This window comes from Vulpes vulpes, chromosome 3, assembly GCF_048418805.1.
Source record: "Vulpes vulpes isolate BD-2025 chromosome 3, VulVul3, whole genome shotgun sequence".
Lineage (NCBI taxonomy): Eukaryota > Metazoa > Chordata > Mammalia > Carnivora > Canidae > Vulpes > Vulpes vulpes.
This window is the reverse complement of record NC_132782.1, coordinates 62537962-62562572: the sequence shown is the minus strand read 5'-3', so window position 1 is coordinate 62562572 and position 24611 is coordinate 62537962. Positions and strand designations below refer to the sequence as shown.

Below are 24611 nucleotides of genomic sequence, written 5' to 3'. Positions count from 1 at the left end.
AGGCTTGTGTGCCTTACGGCACATGTGTGCCACGTGTATGGGTGTGAGTGCACATGTGTGTGTGCCATGTGTATGGGTGTGCATGCATGTGCAAGTACACACGCGTGTACACGTGGAGGCAAATGCCCTCAACCTCACCTGCACCCATCTTCCTGGACACCGGGGTCCCTCCCCACAGTGGGGGTCCAGAGCCACTTGGCGCTCACATCCTGGTTGCTCCCTGCCTGTCCTTCCCTCCAGCGGGTCAGGGCCCACCTGGAGCTGTCCCCGCCTCCCTGTGACCTGGTGATAAAGCAAGAGATGGAGGACATTCTAGAGGCACTTGAATCATTTGTCTTTCTTTGTGACTCAGGTGAATGGCATCCACACGGTCTATATGAATGTTTACAAGATCTTCTTACTGCAGGCTTACAGGTGGGTTCACGGGCCACACGGCCACAGGCCACAGGGCCGTCTGACCCTGGCTGTCCCTCAGCCCAGGAGAGCATCCTGCGCTCCGGTGTCCTGGGTCATTTGCCAGGTTTCCAGGGGCTGGCACAGCAGCCTTGTGCGTGCACATGTATACCTTGCTTCATTGGAGGTGTCCGTCCTATCACCAGGAGGTGATGGGTGGCCAGCTTGGCCCGGGGTGTCCCCGTTCCTATGTACTGACCGAGGACCTCGCCGGGGCCTGGAGCACAAGGCATGTGCAGACACCACAGGGCTCAGGTCCCAGGCAACGGGGGATCAGGTGGGTCAGGTGTTGGTCCGCGGCCCCCTGATGTCCCCCAGGAAGGGGTGGTGGGATGTGGCCCCCAAACAGCCCAGGGGCCATTCCTGCCCTACTGATGTGAACGTCGGAGGCCCATTCTGCTCCTGGAATATTCTCTGTCCTGGACAGTGTCTGGACAGCTGTGGGGCCCTTTGGCGGTGGAGCCTTCCTAACAGCTCTCGGGATGGGGGGTTGGGGAGACATTTCTTCCTTTGGGCCGTTGACCCCACTGATCACATTGGCCGCCCTAGCCATAGGGACCCAAAGCCGGGCTTTGCTGGTTTCTGAGGGCCACCTGCCCCTTGGCAGCTCTGGGGGCAGCTAACTTCCAGCTGTAGTCAGGACAGAGGGACGTGTGAGCCATGGGGCTGGTCAAGGGGCCAGGCTTCCGTGTGGAGCTGTGGTGAGTCTGTAACCTGGAGCTGTGCATTTGTTGTGCAGTGAGCTTCCTGTCTCATGGGGACGGGGCAGGCTGCATAGGACGCTCCCCTGTGGCCCCAGAGGGCCTGTGCCCCTGAGTCTGCCTGTTGCATGTCCACTGTCGTGTCGAGAGGTGCAGAGCTCACCCGTTCAGCCGGGGCTCCCACGGGGCTCAGGGCTCTGCCTCTGTCCTTGAAACCTGTCGCCTCCAACCACGCACCTCTGCAGCACGAATGTGCCCACACACCACACACGGCGAGATTGGAGGTGGTGGATGCTCACCTGCTTCTCTGGTCCCCAGGGGGTAGGAAAACAGTCTGGTGGTGCTTCCAAGGCCAGGGGCAGGCCAATCCCCCAGCCAGCTGTAGGTCCCACCCTGGTGCCCAGGCCAGCTTCGTCCCTGTCCCTACACCGGGACCTGTCTTCCAGGGCCCAGCTCTGGACACCTGCCCCCACCTGGGGACCCATCCCTCATGGGGCCCAGCTCCAGATACCTGCCCACCAGGAAATGTTTGAGTCCTGGGTTCAGGGAAGTGCCCTCGGGTGGCTCTGTAAGCTTCTCAGTTCAAGCACGTGCAGCCCTATGACGGCAGGTGCTCCATGCTACGGGCTTCTCCACCCACGGGCATGCGTGTCAGTAGTTTCCATGTGGATGTCGAGGCACATGGGAGGCTGTGAGGACCCCATTCCCTCCGGGGCAGGAGTGTGGTATGTGAAGCTGGCCTGTGAGCAGCAGCTAAGGCGGGGAGGCCACGTGTGTCCCACTTTGGGTGGGACACTAGCTCATGCACTTGTGTCTGCCTGGAACCCGCCAGGCTCGGCAAGTCTCGTAGCCCTGGGCACGCTTCAGGCTGGCAGTGTTGTAGGTGAGTCCAGGAGTGGAGGCCTTTCCAGAGAGGGTCCTCCACCCATAGAGCAAGCTCCTCCCCCAGACCACAGCCACAGACTGACCCCGGGACCGCAGACATGACGTCTGTGCATTACCAACCCCGGCTCCAGTCTCCCACAGGTGGGAAAGTACTTCCCTTGGGTTATCACATGAGGTCAGAGTGACACGAGTGCACATGATTCCAGGTGGTCAGCGAGACCAGGAGCATGGGGTACCTGGTGAGAGGCTTGCCGGGCAGTCGTGCACACGTACACAGGGACGTGCACACAGGGACGTGTCCCAGCTGGGGGACATTCCTCCCACGAAGAGTCCTTCCCGCAGGTTCCATGCGTGTGTGCTCCAGCTTCCATTCAACCAGCCAGTGAGGAAGAATCCCTCCTTCTTCCTCCGTATTATCGCGGACACCGCGTCGTGCTGCTACTCCCTTCTCAAAGCCAGGAACGCAGGTGTGCGTGGGTGCTAAGCAGGTGCCGCTGGCGGGTTTGTGAAGTCACATGGGTGCTCACCTCATGTGTCCACGGAGGTGCTGTGCACCCTGGGAGCTCCCCACCAGGCCCTGCCCTGCCAACCCCTGCAACCTCAGCCATGTGTGTGAATCCAAACCAGCAGGGGTGGGGGAGGCTGGGTCCCAGGAACCTGGGGGGCCTGTGTGGCTGCTCGTCCATCTCTGCCCCCCCTCATCCCCCCAAAGACACTCTCAGCCCCCCTCAGCCTCATCACAGGGCATCTGGTTGGCCTGCAGTTCAGGCTATGCTGTGTGTCCCATGGGTCCTTGGTCTTTCCCTTTTGTGGATGGTTCTTCAGAAAAGTGGAGAAAGCGCCCCCACCAGGGCTCCCTGGTGCTGGGGTGGGGACTGCCCTGGAAACGAAATTGCCCATTTGCCCCTGGCCTGTGCACCTTCTTCTGCATCAGGGCGGGCAGGGACCCCAGGTCTCTCCGGGAGGGGACCAGGGCTGGGTGGGGCCTTAGCCTGTTCACGTGTCCCTGCAGGGCTGTCCCTGGGGGCCAAGGGCGCCTCTGGCCTGTTTCCTTCTGAAGCCGCACGGTGGCTCTGCCTCCACGCCTTCCTGCTCAAGCTGGCGCGTCACAGTGGCACCTACAGGTGTCTCCTGGGGGTACTCCAGGCAGGTAAGTAGGGTGGGGAGCCCTTGGCCCCAGAGGTGCCCCTTGTGTGATGACAGGGCCCTATCCCTGTGTGGGGGTGTGTCTGACAGGCAGTGGGGGGTCCAGGAGCCCCAGGTGATGATGGGGTGCAGGCACCCTAGGGTCACAGGCTGTCACCCGAGGGGTGGGCACACCCACCTGGTCACTCCACACCTCACCTCCTGCCTGTGGGGAGAGGCCAGGCCCCGCTTCCCTCCAGCCCTGCTGGTAGGTGTCCTCTATGCCCTGACCCGCATCCCCGAGTCCCTTCCCCGGCTGCCCCGACACCAGCAGAGGGATCCTCAGCAGCAGATCTTTGCAGACCTCTCTCCCACCCATACCAGCTGGCACCTGGAGCCTGGCCTGTACCCGGGGCCCAGACCATGCCCACCTGGCCTTCTACGGGGTCCCGAGGCCATTCTGGAGGCCACTTTCCAGGGCATTCATGTATCACTCGTTCCCCTACAGCCAAGGCACACCTGGGCCGGCAGCTCCCGAGGGGGACACTGGCTGCCCTGGAGGCAGCAGCTGATCCCAGCCTGACCGCAGACTTCAAGACCATTTTGGACTGATACCCCGTGCTGCCCTCAGCCCAGAGGTGCCCTGGCCCATGTGCCTCCACGTGGAGGGAGGGGCCGGCTCACTGTAAGGTCTGAGGCCCTGAGAGTTGAGCTGCTGGCCAGGCTGCCCCAGGAGAGCTTGGCCCACGTGTCTTCCAGGGGGAGAGCAACACAGCACCCTCCTGTGATTGGGGTTTGGACCGCCAGGAGGGGGCAGAAGAGAAGCCTGTGTGGACCTTGTTCACCCCCGCCCCCTATCCCACCTCTGCGGGACTGCCCCAGGCTGTAAGGACTGCAACGTGTCCCCGAGGGCGCATGGGGGCACGTGGGGTGCTCCGTGCTGGGTGTGGGCTCCTTCCCGCCAACCTGCACAGCGCCCAGGCCTGGACCGTCCACACCCACCTGGGAGCCGTGCCTGCCCCCGGTCAGCCCCGAGCTGCGTCCAAAGTCTGTGCCCCATAGAGCTTTCCCCAGAGGCTGAGGGCCCAGTCAGCTGTTCCAGACCCAGCCCCGCCCATCCTGATGACCTCACCCTGCCCCTTACACCCCCCGCCAACCTCCTGGAGCCTTGGTGTCTGGCTCACCCCACCCCATCTCCACCCCCACTTCCAGCTCTTCCCCCCACCCCAGTCCTTGCACAGCACACAGGGTTCCCAGGCCATCCTGGTGGCGCCCCTCCCGGACCACCCCCTGCCCCTGGACTTACTGCCCCGGTGAATCCTGGAAAGCCACGGAAACAATACACCAAGCCTTTGCTCTTAGAGGTTTCCACTTTTCCATGTTTATATTAAAATACATCATGTGTGAGGCATCCATATCATTTCCCATAATTACAGAGATCTAGGCTGCTGTCCGCACATCATGTATAGGGTCCTGGGGCTGATGGGGATTCCACAGGGCTTCCTGGGGCAGGGGTGAGGAGGTTGGGGGGGTGGTAGTAAAGGGCACCCCTGGGGCAGGTGCAGTATGGCATCCACCCGACCTACAGCTGACTCCTACTGTGCTGTGGACCTCGGAAGAGCCTGTGGCCTGGGACACACGGTTCCCTGCTAAGTGCATTTCCCCTCTCCACGTGATCTCCTGGATGGCTCCTTGGAGCGGATGGTGGCGTAATGATACAGGGTGGTAGCCCGCCGCCCCATGTCTAGCCCTGGCCCTCCCCTCTGGGCTGTTAGGCTCCTGCTCCTGTACTCTGGACCTGGGCAGATGGAAGTGCATGTCCATCTGTCCGCTTTGACTCCTGGGGATGGCCCTGTCCCTCTGCCATCCACATCCTGACCGTTGTAGGATTCATTCATTCATTCACGTACTGTCATGTCTGTTTAGCTGAGCTCCGAGGCCCTGCTCACGCAGTGCAGACACGTTGGCCAGCAGCGCCTCAGCCTGGGAGCAGGGGTTGTGGGGATGGACTCTAGGCAGAGCTGTTTGAGCAGGTCCCCAGGGGCGAGCTCTGCGAAGGATCCTGCTTGTGCACCTGGGAGCCTTCCAGGTGGGGGGACAGTAGGAGGGGCCACAGGAAGGACCATGTTGGGGTGTGGTACTCTGCTCAGGATCATGTGTCAGCACCTTGGGGGGGGGCAACGAATGACCCCACAAGTTGTGGCAAGAAGGGGGTCAGCCCACAGCAGCAGGGTAGCTCAGATGGAACTTTTGGGAGAGGTGGGGTTCTCAGGGGCACTGGGGGAGGAGGTGCTGGTTGTCAGCCTGAACTGTCCCTGGGGGCTTGAGCCACGCAGGTGTTCCCCCACATCTCTGGTTTGGCAAATCTGGGGAGGGTCCTGGGTTTGCCCTTGTAGGGAGTTCCAATATGATGCTGGGGGGCAGGGGCACCCATGCTGAGAACCGCCGCAGGGAAGATGGGCAGCTTCAGTGGCGGCTTCACAGTCAGGGTTAGGAGTTTGGAGGTGGGTAGACGACATCATTGTGGGGTCATGTCTGAAGCCACCAGGGAAGTGGCCTGAGCTCATGGAGGGACCTGTTTGAAAGTGAAGGGTCAGGAGCCCCGCCAGGGCCTCACCTAACTGGCCACTTCAGCCACACAGCCCCTGTGAGGTGCCCCGAGACAGAATGTGCTTTCTCAGGACAAGTGAGCTATTCCCTGGCTCCATCTCGGTTGAGGATGAACCCACGTGTGGGAGACGCTCATGTGTCCTTCCAGACCACCGGGGGGAGGGGGGGCTGCAGTGTGCCAGGGAAGGGGTGCTATGCAGGGTGCTGGACTGACGTCCTTGAACAGATGGAAAGAGCTGCAAGGATTGCCCAGAGAGCAGAAGGGAGCAGCCCAAACAGGGTGTATGTAGCCTGTGAAGAAAGGGGCTGCCAGAGAGCCGCCTCTCAGCCCTGTCCCCTGTTACAGCGGGAAGGCCCATAGCCAAGCAGTTGCCAAGGCTTCCTTCCAGGACGTCCCTGATGGGGCCACATGACACATGGTAGGATGCCATCAAGTGTACCTTGGATGGGGTTGGTGCTAACGTAGCCCAAATTTTCCAGGCATAAATGCATCTGCTGTCGGGGTTTATGGATATTGCCCTGTTTACTGCTGCTTCTGTGCAGAGCGTCCCAGTGACTGAACTGACGATCGCTTTATGGCAGACCCAAGTCCACGGTCATAAATGCACCGGAGATGAGCAGTGCAGATTGGGGCCCCACCCAACCCGCACGCTGAGCTGGCCATGCTAGTGGCCACAGCATCATAAACGGAGGGAGGGCTGACCTGCCCTGGTGGGGAAGACAATGCATGGGGACACCACCAGGACCCCACACCAGGCACCTGAGCTGACCCACCGCCGGCCTGCCCCTGCTCACACGCCCCAGGGGCCTGATTCTGGCATTTCTATCACAGACCAGACCCTAGAGCTTCTCCACAAGCTCCAGAGTCCTGATTCTCTGACAGAGGCATTCTGTTGGCATTTTACTCTGGATCACCTGTTCTTACACCTATTAAAGCCTTGAGGAGACCTATTGGTTAGGCTCAACTCACTAACAACTCTTCCTGGTTTATCTCTTTCTAAAACCAGTGTGTGTACTGCCAAACTCCGGGTGAATTTGAAAATAAGATGTTTAAAGCAAAAGATAAAACCTAGTTTCCTGGTCTTCCCTAGATCCAAGCTGCATGTTACAAAGGCTCATATCCTGGACTGTGTAGGCGGCAGAGTTCAAGATTAGTGTTCAAGATGGAGTTCAAGTTCAAGAGGAGGCATAGCTGGTGCCCCCAGGACCTCCCAGAGTGCTGAGCAGTTACTCCCTGCCACCCCCCGCCCCCAGCCCCAGGTCCTCACCTGCCACATCTCCAGGCTGGTGCTTGGCACCTGGACACTGTAAATGGCTTCCCAAACTCGGGTGGGCTCAGAACCACCCAGGCTCTTGGGAAGTGGAATAAGGACCCCCCCCAAAGACACGCACATTCTAATCCCAGAACCTGTATTACCTGACATGGTAGAAGGGAATTATGGGTGCAGGTGGCTCATCAGTTGACCCCAAGATGGGGAGAACATCCTGAGTTATCCAGGTATACCCAGGGTGATCACAGGGTGAAGAGGGGGTGGCAGAGAGGCATGGGGGAGAAAGACTCACTGGTCTTGCTGGTTTTTCGATGGAGGAAGGGGCCACAAGCCGTGGGTCACAGCACAGGGGACAAAGTACAGGACTCACTACCCATGGGGCCCAGGGCACACTTTGGAGGGCACTCGGCTGACTCCGCTTCTCTTAGGGGGACAGCAGTGCAGGTGCATCTGTGTACTTGGCTCAGGGCTGCCTGTGACGAGGGCAGCCCAACATGCTCACCTGGACCGGGATATTTGGTCACTGGGGTCCTTCAGCACCCTGGACAGTGCTCGCCCCGCTCGGGATGGTTCCCTGTCCCGGGTCTTCCTGAGGTTTGATCCACGGTCTCGGGGTGGGTGGGACAAGTCAGAAGCACACCGTGTATCAGGGCCCAGCCAGCGACTCAGCGTTCCTGAGTCACAGTGTTGTCAGATGAGGGAGAGAGGATGGAGGAGAGCTGGGAGGAGAGGAAGGGAGGGAAGTAGGGGGAGAGGAGATGGTTGGGTACATGGACGGATGGATGGATGGATGGACAGATGATGGATGGATAGAGGGGAGAGGGAGGAGGAGATGGATGGATACATGGATGAATGGACATAAGGATGGATGGATGGATGGATGAGGAGGGAGGGAGGGCTGCACAGGAGGGCAGGTGGAGGGGTGAGTGCGCTGGAGCTGGATGAGGAAGCACCTCCCACTGAGGCTGCAGCGGGGCATAGTATGGAGTGAGGTCAATGCTCCTTTGGAGACCTTAGGAGCCTGAATGATAATCAGCCTTTTTGTAACTTCTAGACCCACATTTGAGGCTCTGAGAGAATGTCTGAAGAACAAAGGGCTGTGTTGCTCAGAAATAAGGTCAGGAGAGTGGCCGGCGCCCTGACACGGGCTGCGGCTCCAGCCAGACCTTGTGCTCATGTAGGGAAGACCTGTCCTGGGCTAGGAGTGGCCAGGCCACGGGCTTGGTCAGGACGCCCCACACACTGGGTTGCCTGGGCCTGGGCATGGACGCAGACCCGTGTCCCTGCTACCCGAGAGGTCCTGTCAGTATGGGTCACTACAGACCCTGCCCATGACCTGAGCACTCCAGGCGCAGAAAGGGACTTCCCTTCCAGCTCATCGAGGGGATAGCTTCCACTTTTCCTTGGAGATCGCCCTTCAGATCCCCTCAACCCTTGTGTGCCAGGCCCCCAGCTGCAAAGGGCATAGATGGGAGCCTCCTCGGAGGCCACTCTGCTGGCCTGCTTGACCACTGGGCCTGCTTGCCCTCTGCCCTTAGATGGGTTCACTGAGTGCAGCATCTGGCCACCCAGACAGCATCATGTAGCACCCCAGGCTGCGGGGCACCAGGAGCTGAACACCAGGCTCTCCCGCTCTGGAGAGACCGCGCAAACTGTGGTGATGGAGCTGGGCTGTGCTATGAGCCAGGTCTGGGGGGTGCAGGGATGTGGGGAAGCAGCAACCACGGTCCTTGGGGTCTGGGCAAGTGTGTAATGGGGTCTGGCTGTTGGCGGGCAAGCGGCACACAGGCTGGCCCTCCCTGCCACCCCCAGCCCAGCCCTCAGGAGGCCCCTCCATCCTGCAGCTTTGGGCGCCTGTCCTGCCAGGTGTCCTTCTGCTTCCGTCTGTGCTTGGCGAGCAGCTGGACAAGGGCAACACCTGGAACCCACAGCGCAGGCAAGAAGCACAGGAGGACGCAGGTGGCCTGCACCCAGCCTGGGTAGGACTTCTCCTGCAGCGAGGGGAACCGTGCCTGTAGGGACACGAGGCCTCAGGTGAGCATCTGGGGAAGGACATGGTGAGGCTGAGCCTCGGTCACGGTGACTGAGTGGTGTGGGCCTGCCTCCCCCTGCCTCTGCCTGAAGCAAAGCAGCAGGGCTCGTTCACTGCAGGGCGGGCAGTGGAAGAGGCTTGTCCCGGGGCAGCGAGGACACCTCACCCTGAAGTTTCAGGTTCGGGGCTGAGCCTCTCTAGGATTGGGGCTGTGAGGTTTGGCCCAAGGCCCGGGGTATGGTGTTCTGCCAAGAGCCTCCCAGCAGCTGGAGGGGCTGCTCGAACTTGGGGGTGGCCTTGTCCTGACCTGCTGGATGTGGTTGGGCCCTGTGCCCGGCTCCCTTTTCTCTGAGAGAGGGTCACACCACCTACCCGACTTCAGGTACTTCTTTTAAGACCAATGTGAGGAACTAGCGTGTGAATCGATAGGACAATATTCATGAAAACTCTTGAGAAATATGGCACGTTCATCCTTTGCCTGCCCCTGGCGATGGGAGCCAGTCCCTTTGCTCAGCAGAACTTGGAACAGGATTCCCTCCATGCTCCCGAGGAGGGGTAGTGGCACGTATGAGGTTCTGAGGGGCCAGGTGGGGTGGCAGGTGGGCTGGGCCCACGCAGCTTAGAGCACGGCCAGTGGACAAAGGCTGGCACCATAGAGCGGCCTCTGCTCCCTTTCTTCCAACCAGGCTCAGTGGTGGGTCAGCAACATGCACCCTACACACCTTCCTTCAACTCAGACCAGGAGTGGGCACTTGCAAGTCAGCCCCACAGGCCATGGGAAGTCTGGCTCAAGGCCATGTCCCTGTATGAGCTGCTCCAGGGACCTGAAAACTGCTGTGGTCCTCCTGCCACTGACTGAGGCCTTGCCCCAGGTCCCGGCCAGAGTTGGCTTTGGTGCCCCCAGGGGACACTGGGGGTCTGGCAGCCTTGGGTCTCACAGCAAAGGCAGCCTGCAAGGTCACTTGGGACATCATCTGGACCCTGGGCAGCACAGGAAAGGGCCAGGTCAGGCCCAAGGTGGCCCCCCACTCCCCCAGAGGACCTACGTATTGGGTGTTCCAGGCCCTGTAGCTCAGCGGCGTCCAGACCAGAACAGCAATGTAGGCCACGAAAATGGTCAGCAACAGCAGTGGGCTGACAACCTTCCACGTCACCCGCCAGTAGAGGCTAGGTCGCCTCCCGGTCATGCACACTATGTCGTCACTGAACCTGCCACAGAAACACAGGGCTCAGGCTCTCCCACCTGCCCACTTAGCCAGCGGCCTTCATCCAGTGTCACCAAGAGAGGGCCCCCAGGGCTGGCCCTCACCGCCACTCTGGCCTTTGCTCCCACCCCTTTCTGAGTGGCTGCCGTTGGGGAGAGTGCTCCCGGGTCCCCTGGTTGGTATGTGGGAAAGGCCCCAGCGAGCGGGTCATCCAGCTGGGGAAGAGGGCTGGGCAGGAGGGGCTCCCAGGGGCTCCCAGCCTCTGCAGACCCCAGCAGGGAGGCCAGCCCTATCCTGTACAAGATGCCCCAGGAAGGCCCTATGGGTTTCCCTGAGGGAGGCTCCAGCTGCTGTGTGAGAGTGGGGAAAGGGGAGCCCCCAAGGCCCTACTTGTGGGAGAGAAGGAGATGTCAGGCCCAGCACCAGACAGGGTCCTGGGACAGGGATGAAGATGATCCAGGACATGCAGTGGCCATGGCTGACACCCTGGGAGTGGGCAGGAGGACAGGACCCCCCTCACAGCCCCTCCCTCAGCTCCTCATGTGTCTTCTCCTGATGCCCTGTGGCTGGTTGTGCCCAGGGCTGTTTCTCTGCACGTTGCTGGGCTGGTCCGCACCATCTGGCTGCCCCTGTGCTGCCTCTCCAGGTGAGCAGCGTCCCACCTTGGGACAAGCCCTCTGGCCCCAGGCCCACAGCACAGCAGTTAATGCCTGGCATTCGGAGCCTCCCAGGGCCCCCAGGGAATACGGGCAGAGGTCACAACTTCTAGGACCATCTGAGCAGGGCTGTGGTCAGGAGTAGCAGGTGTTTGACAGGTGAGACTGATAGGTGTGAGTGCAAGGGTGACAAGTAGGGGTGACAGGTGTGAGCACAAGTGTTACAAATATGAGTGTCAGGTGTGAGTGTCAGGTGAAGGCAAGTGTGAGTGACAGGTGAGAGCAGGTGTGACAGGTGTGACTGCAGATGTGAGTGACAGGTGTGACAAGTGGGGTGCAGAGTCCAGGTGTGCAGTGGGTCAGTCAGGCGGGGACGGGCAGGGCCAGTGTTGGGCCTTTTCAGAGGCTGCTGGGACAGGGTCAAGGTGGGTGAGCCCCCCGATGCCCCAGTGTCCACTTCTCCTGGGACTTGGGGAGTCCACCCTGCGAACTGGAGATGGGCCATCGTGCTGCCCATCCCCACAGGCAGGGGGCCCGGGCAGCTGCCCTGAGTCTGGGGAGGGGCTCTGATGGCCACGTGCCATCTCGTGCTGCCAGGAGAGTGGCTGCCTGACACATGTGCACCACAGTCTTGGGGGTGCTGGGAGCAGAGGGCTGGGGACCTGGGGGCGGTGCACACTCACCGTTGCAGCCCGTAAACATAAGCGACCCCGACCACCTCAAGGAAGGCAAAGATGATGAGGTTGAGAGGGGCGGCGTAGTTGTCAAACACCTCGAGCCAGTAGTTTCCCGACTGCAGCGTGAAGCAGATCGCCGAGAGGAAGCATAGCAGGCAGGCCAGCCCTGGAGGAACAGTGCCGCCCCGTTGCCGAGCTGGTCCCCCTGCTTCTCAGGCCCTCCCTGCCTGGTGCACCTGTCTCCCGGTCTGCTCTCCCCACCATGGCCCAGCCCTGTGTCCAGAAGCAGGAAGACGCGCAGGAGGGGACTTGGCGTCAGGGAGCAGTGCTGGCAGTGACCCCTGCTCTGCCCCTGCGTGGCCCCTGGGTCTCCCAGGATGGCCCTCGAGGGATGTTGAGTGGTTGCAGAGCCCCTGGGACCAGCCCCGAGGGGTGGTCAGACCCAGCCCTCCTCAGGGGCTCCCGTGGACAGGGGCGGCCAGGAGGCAGTGGGACAGGGAGTGGCCTGGGGTCCACTCACCCGTCAGGACCTCCTTGGGGATGGATCTGTGCGTAAGCCCCATGTCCAGGAGCGGCGTAATGATGCTCTCCATGTTCCCAAACATTGAGGACAGGCCCAAGGTGAACAGCATCCCGAAGAACAACACGGCCCACCCGGGGGCCCCCGGCATGTGGAGGATGGCCTCCGTGAAGATGATGAAGGCCAGGCCCGTGCCTGAGGCGCTCTGCAACACACATGTGCCAGCGTGCCCCATGCTATGACATAGTGACCGGCTCACCCCAGGGCCGGGTGGCAGCCCTGCCTGTTTTGGCTACACAGCAAGCCACAGCGGCACCTCCAAGCAGGAGGAACCTCTTCCCTTTTGCTGCCACGTGGCCAGCAGGTGACCATATGCCTGGGGGGTGGGGCTCAGGTGCATCAGCCCATATCCTTGGGGCCACCACCTGGTCTGGCCACAGCTCAGCTCCATGACCCATACACTGCCCCCAACCCCAGTCCCGTGCACAGGTGACACCTGGTCTCCCGGGCCAGGCCGCCCCCCAGCCTCCTGGGCAGGGCACTGTGGGATACATTGCATTTGAGGCCACAGGTTTTCTAGAAGCTCAGCCAAGCTGAGGCTAACGGTGGGCCTAGAGGCATCGTTCACGGCTCCCAGGCCAGCCTGGGCCAGGTCCGTGGAGGAGATTCGCAGCTGCCGGGAGCAGGGCCAGGCCCCCCGGGTACCTTATCCAGAAAGTCTTCCAGGTGGCAAGCCTCCAGATGGAGCCTGGCCACCCTCTCGGGCTGGGAGGTATTCAGGTGCGTGAGGACGGCTGCGTAGTCGTCCCTGGAGATGCTCTGGTCGGGGAAATCGAACGCATTGATGAGGTGGAGGATGTTTCTGCAGAGACAGGCCAGTGTCCACTAGGCTGGGCGCCCCGCACCCCAGAGACTCCCAGCAGGACAGCAGGGCCCTCAGGAGGGATGGGCAGCTGCGGGGACAGAAGGGACCCCGCCTGGAGGGGCGGCCCCTGAGGCCCACAGTGGGCAGTGGGCCCCGGCCTCCTCAACTGCGCACCGGCAGTGCCCTGGGAGGGTTTTGGGCAGATCAGCGGCACCAGGTCCCCATCTGCCTGCCACCGCCCTCAGATGCTCACTGGTTCGAGTGCGGCCCAAACACACGCCCAGGGGCGTTCCCGAGCTTGTTACTTTGCCTACTTGCTGAAAGAGATTTGTAACCTCGAAATCAATACTTGTGGTGCTTCTGGCGTGGTCAGCGGCCTGCCCCGGGTTGGTGGGCAACACTCAGCCCTCCGGATTCACCTCCTCCTGTCACAGGGACCCTCACAGTCTGTTCAGGCCACGGTGTTTGCAGATCTGTGCTGTTTGCAGGTGATTTGCTGCTTAAATGTGCCTCGAGTACTGCGCTGACGTGCCCTGGGTCCTGCGCGTGAGGCGGCCGGGCCGAAACTCCCGGGGACGACGCAGCAGAAGCACTTCACGTAGGCCTGGGTTGTTGCTGTCGCCGTGAGCCACACTTGCTCACAAGGCTCAGTGGCCACAGCTGGGCGCTGCCCCTGCTGCTCCCTAGCGGGCATCTCACAGTTCACCATGTGGGTGCTGCAGCCTCTCGGGAACATTCCAGCGGGTGCACTTGCCCCAGGGCCCAAGCTCAGGCTGTTCTGTGCAGCCGCTCCACTGCCCCTCCACCCTCTGCACGACTCAAACATGCTCACAGAAGGTGTCACTGGGGCTGTTAGACACCAACATGACAGGGGGCCGGTCGTTCTACGGGGGCTGCCCTGGGCCCAGGCCCTCCAGCAGCATCATAGGGGGTGAGCCTGTGCATGTCTGTGGGGCCGCCTGGCAAACCACCTCGGACAGGCTATTTGCAGGCCAGAATGGACAGCCTTAGCAGCGCCGCACCACTGACACCATCCCCATGGCCTCCGAGCCCCAGGCTGTCGTGGCAGGTGACTATGGCTGAAAACCTTAGAGCAAACGGACACTCATCCTCCTGGCTCTGGGGCCAGAGGTCCACGGTGCAGTGTGGGCAGGGCCACGCTCCCATGAGCTCAGGGGATGGTGCTTCCCGCCACTGGGCTCCTGGCCGCATCCTTCCAACCTCTGCCTCATCCAGGGCCTCCCTCATGGGTCTCCCGCAAGGACACGAGCCACTGGATTGGGCCACTCATCAATAGGACCTCCTCTTAACCAGCAGCGACCAGAGACATCCCCACCCCCAGCCGACACCAGGTCACATTTGGGCTGCGGGTGGACATGAACTTCTGGACACTCCACCGCATGCCCCTCAGGAAATAAAAGGTGATTTGTGGGCATCATCTGGAGGCCATGCTCTGTGGACAGCTCGCCCTCAGGCCCCAGGCACCGTGCTCACCTGTCCAGGCAACGCCCATGGTCGTTGGCTGCCTTGAATCCCAAGACAGAGAACACGGCGATGGAGGCATAGAGGGAGGTCATGCTGTTGACCAGGGCGATGGTCACTGCGTCCTTCTCACAGTTGTTCCTGGAAAACACATGCATAGCGCCTCTGTGCTTAGGTCTGCCTCCATGCCCCCTTCCGGGACACCCTGCCCCACACACGAGCCCCACACCCAAGACCCCCAGCACCAGCGCTGCTCCCAGTAGTCTCAAGATGGCCTTGGATCCCCTTCCACAGTCCCCTCCCCACTGACCCCTCCCTGACCACCTCTCCCTGACCATCCCTCCCCGTTGATCTCTCCCTGACCATCCCTCCCTGCTGACCTCTCCCTGACCACCCCTCCCCACTGACACCCTCCTTGCCCTGCCCGCTGGAGACTGCGGGTGGTCAGCCTCCACCCCTGCCTGGACACAGGCAGCAAAGGCGTAGGGCATCATGGAGCCTACAGTAAGCTTTGCTGAGATGATCTGCAAGCTACTTGGAGTGGGCTGAGGTGGTCACTTGGTTGCAGTCGTGTGGAGCATCCCGGGCCCACCCCCCACACCCCACCCCTGCATGTCTGAGGGGGATAAGTTCTGACCACTGCATAGGGTCACGTTTGTTCAGATGGTCCCAGAGCTCGCAGCTGCCTGGTTGGTAACAGGTGGTGCTTTATGCCTGAGACTCCTGGGGCTCCCACAGCAGGTGTGAGCTCCATGTCCATCTTAAGTGACCAGGGAGCCTGAAACACCCTGTATTTCTGCTTTTATGACCCCGTGCATGACACACATGGCCTGCTGGTCGGTGTCAGCCTCCGGTGATGGCATTATCTGGGCTCTCCCACTCCAGAACAGGCTGGGAGCTGTCTTGGGGTCCCTCCCCACAGCCTTGGGGAGATGACGGAGTCATTGGTAGGATCCCCACAATCTGTTCCTGTCACAAGTTCACAGCTGGTCACTCTCCTGCACACAGGACATGACGGTGCAAGTGCTTTGGGCTTCTCCCAGGAGCATCTCCCAGGAGTGTCTCCTAGGAGCTTCAGGGCGGGAGGCTCAGCACCTCAGTTGGAAGGAACTACCCCAAGCCTTGTCCCTACCTGGGTGGGTTATAACTTGCAAAAGCAATGTGTCCTCCGAAGGCCAGGGACAGTGAGAAGAAGATCTGCGTGGCTGCGTCCAGCCACACTCGGGGGTTCTGGAGAATCTGCACCTGGAAGGACGCATAATCCTGTTGTGCAGCAGATGACCACATGCACCGTGGAGCCCACAGCTCCAGAACATTCCCAAAGCTTCCTTCGGGACGATGCTCAGGAGGGGGTATGAACAGCTTGGAAGCACCGTCGGAAGAGCAGATCACACGGCAAGTGTGATCTTGCTGTTCTGTGATGCATCAAACCCACGGCTCCCATCCACGCGGGACACTCAGGGTGACTGACCCCTCGGGGCTGAGAAATGGGTCTGAGCAGCTTGACTTGGGTGTGTTTATTCTGCTTCATTCAGATCCACTGGCTCTGAGTGACCTGAAAGGTCTCCTGTGGTGGGACACGGTGCCTGGTGTCTGTGGCTGGGGATGGCCCCAGGCAGACCCTCCTGGACACCCAGTGCTCCCTTCCTCCTGCCGGGTGCCCTGGAAGCTCCCAGGGGGTGGTAGGGTCCTAGAGAGAGTGGTAGGGTCCAGGAAGGGTGTGAGCTCCAGTGGGTGGGCCCTGGGTCTTATGGCTCCTCTCCTGGTGGGCTGCATGTTACAAACCAAGTCCCCCTCTGACCCTGGCCTCCTGCCTGAGACCCATGCCACCTCCTCCCTGCCCTTACCCACACACGGCCTCTGGTGGGGCCTGGCCTCTGTCTCACGGCCATTCCCATGGCTGGGGATGGAGCAAGCTGGCCTGGGCTGTGGCTCTGACTCATGTTTTCCCTGGAGCCTGGAGCCTGGACTTCAAACCAACTTACATCTGGCGTGAACAAGTAGATTAACCCTTCGACCGCCCCGGGCAGGGTGAGTCCTCTGATAAGGAAAATTGTCAGGACCAGGTACGGGAACAGGGCTGTGAAATAAATTGCCTTTAAAAAAGACCAAATTGTTAGACTTTTCACTGGTATATGCTCCGTATAAAACCTTAAAGAGGCAGGTGTGTCTGAACGCCTCAGCGGCCAGCGACCTGTCACCCATGTGGGATTCCAGCTGAGCAGGGGTGCAGGGCACCAAGAACTGAGGGGGCTCCAGTCAGGCTCTGAGGGTCTGGGGCTCGGGGGACGATCGCAAGCAGATTCATGTATGCCTTTGTGTCTGTGTGGTGGGTGCTGACCATCCCAGGCCAGTGGGCTTCCCTCGTACCCACACCCATGCTCCCCCAGCACCACCCTTCCTCCTCCCCACATCTGGCCACTTCATGGGGGCCTTGGGGCCACACACCTGCCCACACCTGTCTCCCCAGCATAGGACCAGTGTCCCCTCAGTCAGATGTGGCCAGGGGTCTGCACACATGGTGTCTGCATAGAATCAATCCGTAGATAATGCTTTTCCCTCATGGCCACCCTGCAAGCCCCCAAGTACAGATTGACTGGGAGTTGCAGATGCCTATTTAGGGACTTCCATCACAGGTCATTTGGAATTTTTGGCTGACCTGTTGGGCCTAATGGTTGCTTTGGTCTAATTCAGTGATTCCGGTCTTCCCAAGTATAAAGACCCTCATGTAACTATAACCTTCACACACCAACTGAGTAAATGTGCAGGCACATGTACACGCCTGGATCTGTGCAAAAGGACTGCAAACGTGTGTCGGAGCCATGGTCTGGAAACGCATGGAGCCATGTCACACACGCTGGAAGGGAGGATGTGTGTGGCACGGGGCCTGTCTTTGCCTGGAGATGAGAGGGTGCAGGGTGAAGGCAGGCTTTCAAGTCAGAAGCCCAGGCCTCCCCTGGTCCTCCCTGCACAGAAGCCACATGAGTAACTGTGGACACATTGCTCCTCATCATTGGAGCCTCTTCAAAAGATAGGGAACTGTTTAAAGCAAACACTCCAGGAGCATGTCTGCCACTTACAGCCCGTTACAGGAAAATGTATGCTGGGGGCAGGAAAACACAGAAAGCCAGTGTTGCATGAGGGACAGTCTCCTGCCTCATCCTGTGGGCAGCATTGCGCCCAGAGGGACCGATGGCCACACCCCTAGCCCAACCCCGAGGACAGGACAGCCATGGCTGACAAGCCAGCAGAGAATGTAGAGCATGGTCACAAGAAACACTCAGGAACTGGGAGAATAGGAACAGAGGGGACCCATATGAAACAGAGACAGGATGGCAGACTGAGCCTGGATTAGTAGTCACACTAAACGTAAATGGTCTAAACAGCTACACAAGAGCAGGGACTGCCAGCATGGATAGAAAAGTTCCTTGTAGAAGGAACACAGTTTACACAAAGAGACCCAAACACGTTAAAAGAAAAAGAACAGAGAAAACCTCCCCATTGGCATCTGAGCAGAGCGTAGTCAGGCAGAGGTACCCATCTCTGCAGAGTGCATGATCTTCATGCCTGTGCCCGCCCAGTAGAGCCTCTGACCCTGGTCACCAACACTGAGCTGGAGGGAGCTGGGCAGTGGGGTCTGCCCAAGGGTCTCACCTTCCCCGTGGATTCAATGCCTCTGATGACACACAGGTACACAACTGCCCAGGATGCGGCTAAGCAGGCCAGCAGCCGCCCCTGGATGAAGCCGCTGTCGCTAATGTCAGCTGTGATGTTCAGTGTCTGCCGGTACCAGAAGTAGCTCACGGTACTGCTGGCCTGGCACTCGGACTCAAACCCTAGAACCAGGAGGGTCCCATCAGGGGCTTCACGGGGCTCAGTCCTGGGTGTGGACTCTGTGGACCTCCACCAGGAGTGCAGCCTGTGGCTGACCTGGCCCAGGGATGCCGCCCGAGTGCCAGGCACAGCAGGTGGGACCCATGCCTGCCGCCGTCCAGGGTGTGCAGCTGGGGCAGGAGGGCCAATGAGGAGAGCGTCCAGGCCCAGACCTGCCCCTGGGTGGTCTCCTTCAGAATGTGCCCAGCTCAACTTAGTTGAGCTGGGAGGTGGGAGGGGAAGGAGGGGAAGGAGGCTTAACACAGTTGTACAAGCCAGTGCCAAATATAGCTATTTCATGTGCTGTGAGGACCTCCTTGGCTGAAGCCTGTGGCAGGGGCACATGTGCACACAGCTGGGCTGGGGGCACACATGGTGTCAGGGCCCATGCCCATCAGTGCTCAGAAATGGTGGGGTAAGGAGGACAGGGTTTCAGGGGTGATGTGTGGGGGAGCCCATCAGGGCCCACAGGGGGCAGGATACCCAGCCTCCCGCCCGAGCACTACCTGTGCGGTTGACATCCAGTGGACAGGAGCTCCAGGGGAGCGGGGACTGGAAAGAGTTGAGGAAATACCACAGCACCCACGTCAGGACAGTGTTGTAGTACAAGCTGACCAGGAAGGACACGGTGACACAGCCCAGCCCTATGGAGAGGCACGGCCGGTGCACAGAGCTCCAGACACTCAGCAGCCTGCCCCCTACTCGCCCTCACCCCCGAGACCTCCTGTTCTCCCTCCCCATCACCCCCAGGCCCCCCGCCCCCCTCCCCCTCACTCCCAGGCCTCCCCCTCCCGCCCCACCACAGGCCTGCATCAGGCCACAATCACCGAAGGAGACGCATTGTTTTCACTGCCACATGGCACTGTCCTCAGCTGGGCTAGGTCTGCCGCTCCACTGGCTTCCTGGACGGCCTTGTACTCACCACCTTGCAGCTCACTGCTCGGACCCCCTCCCTGCAGCACCACCTCACGGCACTGCAGCCATCAGGCCGCCCTGATTCTCAAGCTCCCAGGACATGTGGGCTCAGTGCCCGGGGGACAAACACCCAGGTGACCTGGGACAACTTGCCGCTCCATGGAGTGGGCTTGCTGCCTCCTCCTGCACCCTGAGCCCACCCCACGCAGCACCCGGCACCCAGGTCCCTCCTGGGGCTTTGGGGGAACTGCACAGGGCCTCCTAGGGGATGTGTGCTCAGAGCTCGGCCACAGTTAGCTCCCACAGGGGTGCTGCCACGCGTATCTCCCTGCACTGATACGTCCCGGCCCCGCTTCAGCAGATCCGAAGCCACCACAGGTGCGCTGGTGTAATGAGCTAACAGGCAGCACACACGTGACCTGCAGACCTCTACCCTCCCCACAGCTCTGGGCAGGGGTCAGAGGGAGGCAGCCTACCCACTCCACCCAGGTAGGGCGAGATGGCCGTCCACACCCCGATGCTGCCTCTCCGCAGGCGCTGGCCGATGGCCAGCTCGACGTAGAAGAGCGGGATTCCCTCGAAGACCAGGGCGATGAGGTAGGGAATGAGGAAGGCCCCTGCAGAGACACAGTGGTCAGCAGATGGTCACTGACTGCCTGGTAAGGCCTTGGCTGGGGGAGTGGTGCCCTCGGCTGCCCTGAGAGGGGGACACGAGCCTGCACATCCAGTGTCTGGTTTGCTGCTGTTCAAATCCCACCTTGTGATGCTTCGGTGGCAGGTTTCATGCAACAAAGAACAGCCTTGTTCTGACAGGAGCAGCCAAACCCCGGTTACGGGCCCTCCTGTGACATGGGGCTGGTCTCTGCTCCCAGAGGGATGTTGGAGACAGTGACGTTTGAAGTGGTCTCTCGAGTTGTGTGCCTGAGTGGGGGCCGGGACCCATCTCTGTGCCTTAGCGTGAGTGTCCCCTCTGCACCACCGTCTGGGTGCTGGGAGGAGGGCATCCGTAGCCACAGTGCGGTGGGGGGCTCCATGGTCCCTCAAGGGAGCACACATTGACCAGCCTCATGGGCCTGATGGGAGAGCTCAGCCTTCAGCTCAGTGAGCCAGCGGTGGAGGGAGCAGGAGATGAGGCCACAGGTGTGAAGACTGAGGGGCCCAGCCTCTCTTGGAGCCCACATCCCTGAGGGGTCCCACGTGGATGCCCACGTCCCACGGGACTTGTGGGTGTTTCTCATACTGTGAGGGAAGGGCATCCTGACCGGCCTCACCCTCCCAGGCCCCATACAATCAGGAGCTGCATTTTTGTCTGGGTAACTGCAGTCCATGGGCCCGCTGGCCTTTAGGTGCTCCAGGACTGATCCCTGCAGCTGCACGGCATGGCCGGCCAGGCCAGGGAACCGCACTGACCAACATGGGTGTGGGCCCCTGATGGTGCTCCCAGCGTCTCCCAGTGTCTCCCAGCTTGGCTGGCACAGCACAGGCCCAGCCTCTGGGAGCCAAGCTGCCAGCCTATCTCTGAGTTTTGCATCACCATCTGAGGTTTTGATGCTGAGTTGAGGTAGCCACTCAGCCCACACTAGCTTCTGCAAGGAACTCCAGGGTTTGGGGCAAAACAGTGCCCGTTGGTGTCTTCTAGGCAGTGGCAAAACCACAAAATGAGAGAACAACGTGGAATTTTGGGGGACTCGGCCTCAGTGGGCGCACCTGACACCCCCGGGACAACCAGGGGCCTGTGAACAGGGGCTTGGACCTGGGGGGCGGATATAGCCTGGACCACTTCAGGGCACTCCTGGGAGGGAGATGGGTCATTCACAGGCCAGGGGTCCAGGGCCCAAGTGTAGGAGGCCTCCTAGCCTGCCCTTCCCACACCCTTCCCACACTGTGTCATCGGTCCTCTGCAGGTGCGTGGACTCCCAGCCTCCCTTGGACCTCGGGCACACACCTGTGGCAGGGTGAGGACCGGCCTGGGTGTGGGTGCCTGCCTGTCAGGCAGGGGTTCTGGGTCCTGGGTACTTGACCCACTGTCTGGAACAGGCATGCAGGCTCCAAGTCGGACCCACGGATCCCCTGCACTGTGGGGAGGGTCACAGCCTGCAGGACGGGGCAGGAGCCCAGGCGGGGCCCCAGGGGCTGGCTGAGGTCAGCGTGGCAGGGAGCACCCAGAGGGGCAGTCCAGAGGAGCAGATGGGGGTTTCTCTGTCACTGAGCTGGTGTGGCCGAGCCTGCCACTCCTCGAGGCCAAGAGAAGGGGAAGCAGCCCTGCGGTTTAAACAGAAGCCACATGGTCTAGAGCATCGGCCGCTGCGTGTTAGGTGCATTTTAGCCCTAGCCCCAAAGTGTGTGGACCATGACCTGGGTAAAAACCAAGCCAGTTTGGAGGAGGGCCACTGGTTGCGGGAGGACCCAGGCACGTGATTAGAGAGGTGGAACTGCGAGCCCCACGCGGCCCCTGGGCTGGGGAGAGGCCCGGAGGCTGCATTTCTCCCAGGCTGGTGATGCCACGAGCCGTGCATCCAGGACGGAAGCTCCGCAGGAGCCATGAGCACGCAGGAGGGCAGAGTGGCTCCCACGGCCACCCCTGGCTGCCCTGGAGCTGTATATTCTTTATGACGCCAGGTCCCGGTACCTACGTAGGCTCCTCGCTGTGAGCCGTGCTAAGAAGTGTCTGAGCCTGAGGAGTGGAGTGGGGATCCGGGGAAACATTTCTCGACACTGGATCCTGCCGTGGGGGCAGCAAGAGGGCCAGCCTTCACCTGCAGGGTTGGCAAGGTCAGATGGAACATGCGCTGGGCTTGGGGGGATGGCTCAGGGTGGGCAAAACCCTCCCACATGCAGCGTCAGACGCCGAGAGGTGTTGCTTCTGGCCCTGCCCTCAGCCCGACTATGGAGCAGGGGTGCAGATCGCGGCGCGCATGCCCACGCGGTGGATCTGTGAGTACCCTGCGCTCTGCCGGCCCCAGGCTGTGGGAGGCCGTGTTCGGGGTCCTGACCACTGAGAAGATGCCAAGGACAAGAAGCCCGGTCTGACGGGGTCTGCTGCACACCTGGTGCTGCTGAGAATCAGCGAGATGGTCCCGAAGCCCAAAAGAGGACAGAGAGCAACCAGCCGTCTCTGCGGGTGGGGCGACCCGGAGTTGCCAGGGTGGCTGCGCCTCCCAGATGATCTAGACACCCGACACGAAGCCTGCAAAGCCCCGGGAGTCTCCCGTGGAGATCAACAGCCTGGCTGTGACGTCCGTGTGGCAGCCGCGGCCAATGCAGAACGACACAGCCCACGAGTGAGAGGCCCCACCCCGCCGGACGTCTGGATTTGCGGTCAGACCACAGTAACGGCGTCCACGTGCCTTTCCCTGCACAAATCCGCTGCGTCCGTGGGGCCCACGGACACTGAGGTCAGAACATGGCAGTGCAGGCGTCGGGGGCCACTTACGGGTGCCCCGCCTGCCCTGCCGTGGACGCGGGCAGGAACCTCGACCCCGCAGGTGCTGGAGGCCCTGGGGTCCACGGCCCCGACCGCAGGCGCTGACGGCTCACCCGAAGCCGCAGCAGACCCCCCTGAAGGGCCGCCTGAGTGTTTCCCGGCTCTGACACGGGGGTGCCTTTTAAGTCTCATTCCTTAAGAGTCGAATAATCACTAGGGAGGCAGGAAGTAGTCACCCTCAGGGGTCCCGAGTTGGTGCAGAATAAAGATGCGGTGGGTTATCTGCTTGTTGCTTGCATCCTCTTATCAAAACGGTCGGTCATGGGCAGTGAGACCAAAAGTCATTTTCACGCGTGAGGAGGTGCTTGTCTAGGACAAGTGTGAGTTCTGAAACTTGAGTATTTATGATGTTGCACTAAGGCTCTCACACCCGGAAATAGGGCCTACAAGAAGAGTTTAAACAGCAGGGCCCGCAAAGCCCTGAGCGCAGGCGTGACGGGTTGACCCTGGCCCCCAGGGCCCTCGGGCAGGCAGTGCCCACACACGGCCCACGGCGACGAGGGTTCCGGAATGGTCGGTCCCAGGAAGGTCCCAGCAAGTCGCAGTGCTGAGCAGTGGCCACCCGGTTCTGGTCAATGCGGCATTTACTGACCTGGAGTGACCACTGGCATGGGGGTCACTGCTTCGCCCCCAGACGTGCCTCTCCTGATGCCGGGGGCAGCACGGGGAGTGATCTGGGTCTTCTGTCTGGTGCCTGGGGTGTGGTGTGCCTCGGAGATTCGCATTCTCAGGTGACCACAGCCCATGGTGCCCGCCCAGCCCCTGGCCCCAGAGTGGCTCTGATGCCTCTAGGGCAGCAGTTCCAAGACACATTTCTCCAACTTCTCAAGATCGGGAAAACAACAGTAAACTTTCAAGAAGCAGTGTTGTTGCAAACAGGGAAGCTGCACCTTCCAGTGCTCTCGCCTGGTCTGCTCCACGGTGGTCGGGCTACATGCCCCCGAAGTCCCCAGCCTGTGTTCCCCCAACACAGCCTGACCACTGCCCACATGCCACTACCAGGAGGGCCACTGCATGCCCTGGAAGGGGGAGGATGGCTCCCCTTCAGAGAAGGTGGCGGGCAGCTCACACACGTACAGGCTTCCATTTCTGACCAGTGCCCGGTGGGGCCGCACCACCCCCCCCCCCCAAAGGAAACCGTATGCACATTCCGGCCAGAGGCCTGGTGGATGCAGGAAGACTGCCCCTGGGACTTTCAGGGGGCCCTCAAGTCTCATGGCTACAGAGAGGCTAGAAGGCAAGTTGACCTGACAGGGAGACCCCATGGGACCCACCGATCAACCCCAGAAAAGGACCAATCCAGCCCAGGGGACGTACCGTGGGGCAGCGGGTGTTGGGCGGGCAGGCTTGCTGGCACCACCATGGACTCTTGTGAAGGGACACTGGGGAGCAGGTGGCCCGGCCTGTGTGCCCTGCAAACCTAAAGTGAGCTGAGTCCAAGTGCAGTTTGGAAAGTCCCCTGAGCCCCAGAAGGCCGGGATGCCCCCCGCCTGGACTTCAAGTGGACAGGTGCCTGGGCCACGGAGAATCGGTGTGTCCCCCAGACGCCAACCCGTGCCCCAGCCCGTGGTGACGGCTCACCTCCCCCGTAGGTCTGGCAGAGGTACGGGAACCTCCAGATGTTGCCCAGGCCCACGGCAAACCCAATGCAGCTCAGAAGGTACTGCAGCTTGTTGTCCCACTTGGGCCTCTTGGACCCGCCACCGTCGCCCAGGGGCTCCGGCCCCACAGTGCACGCCATGCCTGTGACTCGCTCCTGCCTGGGCTCCAGGGACCCTCCGGGACCTTCGCTGAGGTTTGGGAGCCCCGAGTGGTCCCCCTTCCGTGTACGTTGTCGTTATTTAAAGGAAAACCAGT

At 61.0% G+C, this 24611-nt stretch overlaps 2 protein-coding genes across 7 annotated transcripts in view; one reads left to right on the top strand and one right to left on the bottom strand.

Annotated features, from left to right (window-relative positions):
• TERT (telomerase reverse transcriptase) overlaps positions 1–4579 on the top strand; it is a 19219-nt gene extending 14640 nt beyond the window's left edge. For 3 of the 5 annotated variants that reach the window (XM_072752667.1, XM_072752666.1, XM_026019180.2), the window contains 4 exons: positions 353–414; positions 2382–2506; positions 3052–3189; positions 3673–4579. In XM_072752667.1, the coding sequence (XP_072608768.1) occupies positions 353–414; positions 2382–2506; positions 3052–3189; positions 3673–3776 (429 nt within the window). In that variant the 3' untranslated portion in view covers positions 3777–4579. Of the gene's footprint in view, positions 1–352; positions 415–2245; positions 2507–3051; positions 3190–3672 lie in introns of those variants that run through there. The other 2 variants (XM_072752665.1, XM_072752668.1) reach the window with 2 other exon arrangements.
• Positions 4523–24611, bottom strand: SLC6A18 (solute carrier family 6 member 18). Of its 2 annotated transcripts, none has more exons than XM_026019160.2 (12): positions 24336–24611; positions 19747–19887; positions 18862–18999; positions 18137–18318; positions 16468–16578; positions 15615–15727; positions 14495–14623; positions 12841–12997; positions 12136–12340; positions 11622–11781; positions 10124–10286; positions 4523–9057 (listed from the first exon to the last, which is right to left on the bottom strand). In XM_026019160.2, the coding sequence occupies exons 1-12, from the start codon at positions 24493–24495 to the stop codon at positions 8866–8868; spliced, it is 1851 nt and encodes a 616-aa protein (XP_025874945.1). In that variant the 5' UTR covers positions 24496–24611; the 3' UTR covers positions 4523–8865. The 2 variants fall into 2 exon arrangements, with proteins under 2 accessions (XP_025874945.1, XP_072608772.1); XM_072752671.1 differs by having other exon boundaries at positions 16330–16578; positions 24336–24568.

Excerpts from the sequence above, each read along its gene's own strand:
- SLC6A18 (XM_072752671.1), bottom strand. The coding sequence starts at position 24,495 with ATGGCGTGCACTGTGGGGCCGGAGCCCCTGGGCGACGGTGGCGGGTCC. Across the intron at positions 18,319-18,861 it reads ACTGGATGTCAACCGCACAG|GGTTTGAGTCCGAGTGCCAG; the intron begins GTAGTGCTCGGG and ends TCCTGGTTCTAG. Across the intron at positions 11,782-12,135 it reads CCCCAAGGAGGTCCTGACGG|GGCTGGCCTGCCTGCTATGC; the intron begins GTGAGTGGACCC and ends CTGTTCCTCCAG.